Source organism: Vombatus ursinus, unplaced genomic scaffold (genome assembly GCF_900497805.2).
Source record: "Vombatus ursinus unplaced genomic scaffold, bare-nosed wombat genome assembly UNPS02014814.1, whole genome shotgun sequence".
NCBI classification, from domain to species: Eukaryota; Metazoa; Chordata; class Mammalia; order Diprotodontia; family Vombatidae; genus Vombatus; species Vombatus ursinus.
The window spans coordinates 15,890,024-15,899,880 of record NW_020954592.1 but is presented as its reverse complement, the minus strand read 5'-3'; the positions used below and the strand labels follow the sequence as shown (position 1 = coordinate 15,899,880).

Below are 9,857 nucleotides of genomic sequence, written 5' to 3'. Positions count from 1 at the left end.
TTTTTTTTTCCTTTTGTCGTCTTGGCTCCTTTCAAGAAGCATTTGTAAAAATTCCAATGGACCCATTGATGTGAATGCATCTCATTGCTGTGCCAGTGTTATTTAATGGAACTTGATGTAACAGGAGTAACTGAAGGCTTTAAAAATGTTAATGGAAGCCTTCTTTCTGTACACATAGAAGAAACCTGTCTACTTTTGCTGTAAAAATTAGATTTTAAAAAAAATTTTCTTCTAAATTGTTTTAAGGAATTTCTTTTTGGAGCAACAAGTTTGGGTAATTTTTTAAAAAGTTACTATATCCAAAGAACAAGGCCAGGTACCACATTTAAATTGAAAAGAAATCAGAGTTGTGCTTTTTTTTTACAACACTGGATTAAATAAAATAAACTTGTCACACACAGATGTGGTTTCTTCACTTTTTAAATGCCCCTCTCTTAAAATAAAGGTGGCCAGATAACTTAGTACATAATCATACAAGTACTATTTAGGGGCCAGATCTGGCCATCTGAATCTTGTATTTAGCAAAGCTAGGGCAGGTACTGTTTTTGTCCCATTGGCTAATAAGCCTTACCCATTTTATTCCTATGCAGAATACCTTGAAAACTGATTTTGGGAGTAGTTTAAAATGAACCATCTTAAATGGACCTTTTTCCTAAAACAGGATGAAGATTTGGCTGGAAGATAAGACAGACAGTAAGACAATTTTCCCTGTGGCCTAAGCAAAGATAGCAAATGATTCTTTATTAAGTAAGTGGAAAAACTGTTTTACCCTTTTATAGGAAGTGCTGACTTGACAAAGGCACTAGATTACTTCCATTAGGCATTCAGTCCAGAGTGCTAACACCAGGTTTTCCTTCTCTGCATCTGTATTAAGTTTCAGTTCCTTAACAGAAATAATTTCAGAACTCCAAAGTTGCTTCAGGGCATCCATATGAGATAAAGGAAAGCGAAGTCCAAGAGCCTGAAAGGGGAGAAAAAACTCATTTAGTTCAACATTTCCCAAATTGTGTTCCACAAAACCTTGGTGGACTATGAGGAAATTTCAGTCCTATAGTGAGATATCTAGGAGAGTTCTATATCCATCACTGTCCTTTAGAGAAAGGTGTGACGACTCTGAATGAGAGATACTGATTGTCCCTGCTGAAAACCATGAAAATAGAGACAAAAAAAAATACACACAGATAAAAATAATAAGCATGAATGATAAATAAAGGCCATTAAATGTTTCCCTCATGACTTAGTAAGTATAATACTATGTCTACTATACTGATATACTTCAATATAATAACTTCAGTAATAACAAATAATTTGAATAACTTCAAACTTTAAATGAAAAAGAATCACATTTCAGTCAAACTCTCATGGAAACAACTAATTTGGCCACTTAACATTCATTAAAACATACTGATAGAACCAAAAATGGTAAGCACCATGAGCTCTTTAAGAATGGGTGCTTTAGGGGCAGCTACATGGCGCAGTGGATTAAGCACTGGCCCTGAAGTCAGGAGGACCTGAGTTCAAATCCGGCCTCAGATCAAACACTTGATAGTTACTAGCCATTTGACCCTGGGCAAGTCACTTAGCCCCAATTGCCTAAAAAAAAAAAAAAAAAAAAAAAAAATGGGTGCTTTGGCCTAGACCAAGAGGAAATCATTTGTTCCTGTAAGTACACCGCAAGATGCAGGGAGGGACCTTGTATGTTGGAGAAAAAGTGAAGGACTGTGTGCATAGCCCATAAGTGATGGGTAGTGCTATTTCTTGTCCTATACTTTGCCCCTTAAGAAGTGAGGTAGGAGAGCTTAAGCTAAGAGGAAAGAGGCCCTATGGTGAGAGGACTTCTTAATTATGCTCTGTCACTTCTTTGAGTATCAGCTTCCTTCTTCATAAAATGAGAGGGTTGAACTAGAAGACCTCTTAAGTCCTTTCGAGCACTAAGTCTATGACCTGCTAAATTGGGAGAAGGGATAGCTCTTTCCAGATAGCTTAGTGTTGTCAAGATTTTCTGAAAGAACAGTTTGGGAAGGAATGGTATAAAGAAAGCTATGCTACTGCCCACTGACCAATAATAAATAAAACTACCCTCAAAGCAAAAATAACTTCAAACACTACTACTTTTACCAACCAAACTCAAAAAAAGTATTTTCATTCAGTTTAGTAGAAACAAACCTTTGCCATTTCATTGTCATTTGCAAACATCATGTGTGTCTCCCGCTTATTCCTCAAAGAATGATAGATGTAAACCATTTGTTCTTGAGCCTCATCCTTAAAAAGAGAGAAAAGTCACTAGCTGCAAAATTTGCAGGATTAAAGTAGCATTAAGAGCTTTTGAAAGTTTTGGTTGAAAACTGCTGTTTTTGACAGATGGATTTCTACATGCTCTAAAGCTTCTCTAATTTGGCAGAAAGAGAATATCTCATTTAATGAAAAGTCCAAAACTATAACTAAAGAATACTTCAAGGGATCTGTGATCTGATTGTGGGTTTATTCTCCCAAGGGCATATACACCTCAAACATACATTCTTCTTCATCCTATGTGACTGTGGTTCATATCCTCCCAAAAATCCTCCATAGGTCTCTATATTTATGTGGGCAACTGAACACACGGGTTTTTCCATTACTTATCTGTTATTTTTTCCATCAAATCAGATGATTTAGCTACGAAGATAAGAGACACTAAGTTATAAGATGTAAATTAACAATAGAAGAAAGGTCACAAGATAAGGAGTTCAGCTGATGGAAAGGACAATTTGGCTGGAAGTAGATGATTTCATGATTGAGAAGGATTTTCTTATATGAACTTTTAAGTATTTAGAGAGAGAAAAAGAAATGGGGAAAACATCAACATGAAGGAAAGTATGAGCAAAGTCATAGTAAGCCAGCTAGATTATAAGAATCTAAGTAGTGGCTAGATTATAAGAATCCCAGCATCTTAATGGAGACAAGACGGACCTTTTATACAGAAAGCCTGTGGGAGGGATCTAGGAGTGGCCAAGTAGTTTGGGGTGATGGGAGGAGGAGCCTAAGGAGATCTGGATGGGAGTGGCCAGTAAACTGAGGTGAACAGTACTCCTGGGACCTGGACAATGGAGCCTAGCTAGGATTAAGTATGGGAAATGGCCAGGGGCCATAGGGAAGGTAAGACAATGGAGGGGAGATTGCTTGTAGCCACAATGAAAGGCCAGTTGATGGGATTATAGCCTCAGGCGAATGCCAGAGTTTTGGCCATGTGGTTTTTCCTTTCTGGGGCCCAGATCCCAACCCCATCATTTCTCCCTCAAACAAATGGGTCCCAAATTCTTTTGGAGTAAGAGGCGAAGGTCTCGGCTTCTGAAACTACTTCCTGCTGGCAAGGGGCGTAGAGCTGTCCCTGCCTTGAGGGGGTCCCAAAGAGTATGTTGACTGGAACCAAGCACAAGCAGCATCCAGGGAACAATATGGGGACATTGGCTGGCACTCGCTGTTTGCTACCAGAATGGCCCATAGTCTGGAAGACATAAATCTGACAGAAAAAACTGCAGGGCCCAGATATAAAGCAGGGACTAGATTTAGGGCCCAACTTTGAGAGGATAAAACATCCTTAGCTCTTTTTGGATTCAGGTAATTCACTTTTCCAACCATGCAGTATCAAATCCACCTCATAGCCAGACTCAGGAATAGCCAGGTGGGTAACATTTCAAAGGAACATACTTCCCACCATTATCACCTTCTCTGAGTAGCTTGTGGCATATCTCTCAGATGGTGGATTATTGATTATCAATGGATTATGACCCATCAGACAACTCAAAATAAAATCCTATGAGCTTTTACCTCAAACATCAAGTTTTGCTAATCACAGCTTAGGAAAAACTTTTCCAGGATTTACATCTCAAACTTAAATTTGTCCTGATGTAAAAAGCCAATCATTAGAGATTTCTATACACTGGGAAATTCTCAGCAAGCCATATATAACCCAAACAAGTTTAAAAAAAAAAAAACAATAACCAACAATAGCTAAATTATTTTAGTGGTAACCAAATTATGAAAAGTTGCTTGACATAACTGATACAGAAAGTTCACCAATTTGAAACTTGAAATAAACCCATTACAAATCAGGTTACTTCAGTTTTGTTAAATGTACTTCCAAATTACTTTACACAGAGATTCAACATCTCATCATTAACAGTTAAAACTACAAATTTAAAAGAGCTGCTTACCCAAGTTTGGAGGCCAGCTTCATTACCTTGAGCAGGATGTGCTCCAGGCAAAGGTTGCCCTAGAGCCCAAGCTGTGGGGCCCACGCTATAGCTGCTGCCCCTCACCCCTCCTTCCTTTCCCAGGCGGGAGAGGGTGAAATCAAAGGTGAGGGGTAAACAGATACCCCCTTGACTCAAGGGAAGGGAGTGGGAGAAAGGAGTGACCAGGATCGTAAGGAGGAGTTTCAAAATAATCACAAAACCTTCAGAATCTGCCAAGACATTTTTAGCTGTTCTAACTTTCCCTGTAACCTCCATGAAGGAGGATTCAGAGGTGCAGAGGCAAGGGAGTAAGTAAGCCTCAGGAAACCCAAAAGCAACTGCCGTCCCCAATTCCCTAGTGCCAAGGGAATTAACAGAATTGAGCATATACTTCCGGATAGGGAGTCCGTCCTTGTCCTCTATGCTGCAGGTGTACCCAGGTCCATGGCCTTGAACCGACCTAGTGGACTGAGAGCCTGAGAGCATCAGGCTGAATGAGAGACAGCCTCATAACTGTCTGTCAGAAAAGCACCTCCAAGCCTTGATGCCTGGAGAGCAACCCTAACTGCAGAGCAAGAAAGGAGGGAGGGGAGGCTTATGTACCTTCCAGTCTTGGCTGCAGAAGAACTTGGGGTCAGGCAGTTTCCCCGTATGGGCCACCAAAATGATGCAATTTAGGGGTTCAAGGGTCCTGGAACCCCACTATCACAACACATGGGTCCTGCTCAAAAGAATTCGACCCAAGCCTTCTTTCAGCCAAAGACAAGATTAGAACATCCATCATACTGGGCAGACTCTTAAGAAGTCTGAACATTAGTAAGCTACTGGCTTACTGGCTAGATTGTAAGAATCTAAGCAGTGGCTAGATTATAAGAATCCCAGCCTTTACACATCTTCTGAATAGGATTAGTTTGCATGTTTTAAAATACTGGTCCACTTGTTAAGTAGGGTTATGCAGGAGGTACTTTACATTCTCTAACATCAAGAATTTTCAGATTCCACAGGTGCCCAGAGATTTGGAAGAGACCTCAGATCTAATCAAAGAATCTTCTTTATAACATAACCTAGCCTTCTCTTCTAGTAAGAGGAATAGCAATACCTCTTAAAGGCAGCCCATTCTGCTCCAGGACTAACAAAAGTTTTTCTTACATGGAATCTAATTCTACCTGTATGCAACTCCACCTGATTTGTTCCAAGTTCTCTTCTCCACAAAGAAAACTGATTAACATATAACTTTTTGACCAAGATTTTTTAAAAATCCAATAATGGGGTGGTAAACAGCTTGTTAAGGTATCCTAACTCCTGGCTGTGAATGGCAAAATACCATCTGCCAAGCATTTCCTTGGTATAAAAATAGATGATAGTTTTATTAGTTTTACCTAGCATTGTAAATCATATGATAAAACTTAATTGTTCTTTCAGGAGCTGCCCTGAGTTCCAAGTACTCTCTTAAGCAGTCAATCAAACCCCGCAAGGGGGTTAATAACTCCACTCCTCATTGTGAAGTTTGTCTTCAAAGGGCATTAAGATTACACCAAGACCAAGTCTCTGCAAAGGCAATGGGGAGTCAAGAGAAGATTCATGCACAAGAGAGCTTTGTAAAAAGCTGTTTAGTAAAAAATTAACTGAGGGACAGCTAGGTGGTACAGCAGATAGAGCACCGGCCCTAGAGTCAGGAGGACCTGAGTTCAAATGTGGCCTCAGACACACAACATTCACTAGCTGTGTGACTCTGGGCAAGTCACTTAACCCCAACTGCCTCACCAAAAAAAGAAATTATGAAATAAAGAAGGAAAGGACTAAGAAGCAGAAAGACCTATCAGTAGCCAGTAGAGTACTTCTACTATGAGACAGATGGAGGGGTGGCATTGTGGGCAAGGGAGGATTGATTTGAGGGACAAACTGGCTGAATATGATGGGAAAAAAGAAGGGGAAAATACGAGCATAGGATGCAGTCTACACAGACCTTATACTTTCCTGTGACTTTTGCCTAACTTCCCATTAATCTTCCCATGAGATTCTCGGGGGAGAAACAAGCAATGTTTAATATATGGTTCTTTAAGATTTGCAAAGTGCTTTACAGATTAGATGCTATTATTTTATAAACATGAGGAAACTGAGGCAAACGACTTGCCCAGGGTCACATTAGTGTGACTAGTGTCTAAGGTAGGATTTGAACTTAGGTCTTCTGACTCCAAGTCTGGCATTCTTAAATACTAAGCCACCTAGCTACAAGTAAATAGTGACATATTTTGAGTCTAGGTGATTGATTCACAGTAGGGAAGTGTGAAAAGGCAGTCAAAATGAAGACTGGTTTGAGCTGAAATGTTTTGGCTTTGCTACTTATTACTTATTTAGGCAAGTCATTTAACCTTTCTTGGTTTCAGTTTCCTCACCTGTAAAGTTAAAAGGTTGAATCAGATAATCTGCAAGGTCTTATTCAGCTCTAAATATATGATCCTGTGGAGCCCATTGATTGGTATAAAGATATCCGAGAGTCATGTGCACCTGGATATGTTGGACAGTTTGAATGTTGAATCCACCTCTTGCTACCAATATGATTTGGAGTCTGTCATCTATAAAATGAAGGGATTAGCTTTTATTATCTTTTAAGCTCCTGTTATGGTTCCAAATTCTATCGCCATCAAGACCGACAGGACCCCTTAAGCAGAGGATCTAAGGAGACACTAACAGAGAGCTGTGGATAGCTCAGGACTTTCCAATTATAATTTCCTAAAAATATGAGACTAATTCCTGCTGTGATGCCTTAGAGTAAGGGCCTTAGAACAGTAAGGGCGCACTGCAGTTTAAAAATGAGGTGGTGGGGGAAGAGGAGGCATAGTATAGACCATGATTCATTGATACTCACAGATGCATACTTGTCTGCCTCCACTGTCATAACGATGTAGTCTTTAAATTGCAGTCTTACTCTGCTATTTAATTTTGGGAACTTTCCACCTACAATAAAACCCCACCAAAAGAAAAGCATTATTCAAAAAGAGAAATAAAATGGTTCAGATTTGATCTAGTTAAGATGCAAACAAAATAAATGCCCAAGTGTTCTCTCCAACTTTTGTTTGAGCAGATCTTGACTATTTCCTCAAATGGCCTTGTTCCCCTATTCTAATTCAAATAAGTCAGATACTAACCTACTATTTCCCTAAATTAGCCTCATCCCAATATACAAGATGTTGGGGTGCTGTGAGAGGAAAAATGATTAAATAATTATGGTGTAATTGTTCTTAACCATTTTTGTCATGGGACCCTTTGGCAAACTGGTCATGTCCATGGCTCAGTAATGTTTTTAAATGCATTAAATACACCAATTACAATGAAATAGTTATAAATTAAAAACAATAACAACAAAACACCAGGTTCATGGTTCCCAGATTAAGAACTCCTGGCCTAATGGGAATGTTTTATTCATAAGTGACGTGCAACAGAGTACAACAGTAGGTACTCAAAGGTTCTTGTGAGTTGAATGAATGAATATACCAAAGTCTTGTGAAAGCAAAAACATATGGCTCAGAGAAGAGACCAAAAAACTTTCAAAACACAAAAACTCCAAAAATAAAACCAGCCCAGAGCAAAATAACAAAACAAAAACCCCATCTCCTATGAAAGATTCTAGGCTATTCGCTGAGGTCATGATGATTCCAGCTTAGTCGCTGACTTCACTATTTCAATGCATCTCTTAAGTACTCCCTTCAAGAATGTAGAGTGCAATCTATGCAGACCCTTTGCTCCCATGTGACTTCTACTTAAGTCTTCCCATCAGTCACCCATGAGATTCTCTGGGAAAAAAGGGGTAATGTTCACCCAATGTGTTGATGTAGTAGGGATGTTTGTTTATCCATCACATCATTGTTGGTAACACACTATAACCTATTTGTTCCTACTACACAACTCTCGATTGACTGTCAGGATAATGCTTAAAATACTGTCTGATAATGGTTAACACACTTTAGAATAATGGTTTTCAAGGGTTGTTCCTATAACTGTAACAGGACAAAAATGACAAAATATACTAATACTATGCCTAGGTCCATGGTGACCCTATGTTCTTTCCTGCCCTTATGTTAACTACATAGGTCTAAGTAGTACCATACAAGTCACAATAAAGCATCAAGACAAACTAACCAAGTCAGGTACCACAGAGTAAACAGTAAATTTCACCTGGGGTGGAAAAATTGGAACCATCTCCCAAATAATATGGTGGCAATCTGCTCCTAATGAAATCCTTCTTCATTTCAGATGATCTCAGGTCTCTGGTACCCTCCAACCGATCTGCAAGAGTCCTCAGGAAGCCACTTAATCTTTTTGTTGCAACGCTTATGTCGTCCACCTGCTAGAAAAAGAAAAAAAAAACAACTTTGTCATAAATCCAAACAAGGAGAATTTCTTGCATTCAGTAGCATACACTTGAGGACAAAACTCCAAGCATGTCTACCTAGTTGTTATTCATTCATTTCAGTTATGTTCAACTCTCCGTAACCCCATTTGGCATTTTCTTGACAAAGATACTAGAATGGTTTGCCTTTTCCTTCTCCAACTCATTTTACAGATGAGAAAACTGAGGCAAATAGGGTTAAGTGACTTGCCCAAAATCACACAGCTAGTAAGTGTCTGAGGCCAGATTTGAATTTTTGAAGATAAATCTTCCTGACTCTAGGCCTGCTGTTCTATCCATTTCACACCCATCTACCCAGTAGGTATTATAAAAGCCCCCAAAACTTATGAACAGGAAGGGGACGGTCTCTAAGGTTGACCTGGACTCCTTGTATCCCTTTTTATTATAAGAGAGAAATTTAAGCGGGAGAAAGGATCATTCTTTATCTTCTTTTAGGAGAGCTCAACAGGTACCCACCAAGGTTTTTTAAAAATATTTTTTCCAATTACATGTGAAAATTAATATTTGTTTTTTAAAATTTTGAGTTCCAAATTCTTTTCTTTCCTTCCTCCCCTATCCCCTCATTGAGAAGGCAGGCAATTTGATATAGGTCATGGCTCCTTGCTCAGGCTACAGCTCTCCTTGTCATATCTTTTTTTTTTGGTGAGGCAATTCAGGTTAAGTGACTTGCCCAGAGTCACACAGCTAGTGAGTGTTATGTGTCTGAGGCGGGATATGAACTCAGGTCCACCTGATTCCAGGGCCAGTGCTCTATCCACTGTGCCACCTAGCTGTCCCATCCTTGTCATATCTTAATCACTGTCCCTGGTTCTCTGACTCACATAACTCATAAATATCCTATAATACTACATACTACCTTGGTCAAAAGGATAAGAAGAGGCCTAGTTCACTCCGGAGACGTCTGATGGGAAAGTATCTGAGGGATTCCAGAAAGAAACCCTGTCCTATCGTTTCTGCAACCTTCTGTTCTGACACTGGTAGATACGGAGTCTGCTGATTTTCTTCCCATCTCTACCCCTCTGTTTACCATAAGTAGTTGCCGTGGTATGCCAGTCCGAAATTTTACTTCTTTGTTTGCAGTATCAAAGAGAAGCCCAGGAATCACATCTAGAAGAAAGTCTCCCCATGAACTGCAGCACACAGAGGAAAAAAAAGTTATATATCTACATGCATACACAAATGGGCAAAGGTCCTTTCTAGTTCCCCTCTTTGAGATAATTCACACACTAGAA

The 9,857-nt window shown here is 39.5% G+C and overlaps 1 protein-coding gene across 1 annotated transcript in view; it reads right to left on the bottom strand.

Annotated features, from left to right (window-relative positions):
* Nucleotides 1–702: 702 nt before the first annotated feature.
* The window catches only part of RIOX2 (ribosomal oxygenase 2), a 31,747-nt gene continuing 22,592 nt past the window's right edge, over nt 703–9,857 (bottom strand). The window contains 5 exon segments of the mRNA XM_027835353.1: nt 703–961; nt 2,167–2,262; nt 7,084–7,172; nt 8,391–8,562; nt 9,653–9,755. Of these exon segments, the coding sequence (XP_027691154.1) occupies nt 803–961; nt 2,167–2,262; nt 7,084–7,172; nt 8,391–8,562; nt 9,653–9,755 (619 nt within the window). The 3' untranslated portion in view covers nt 703–802.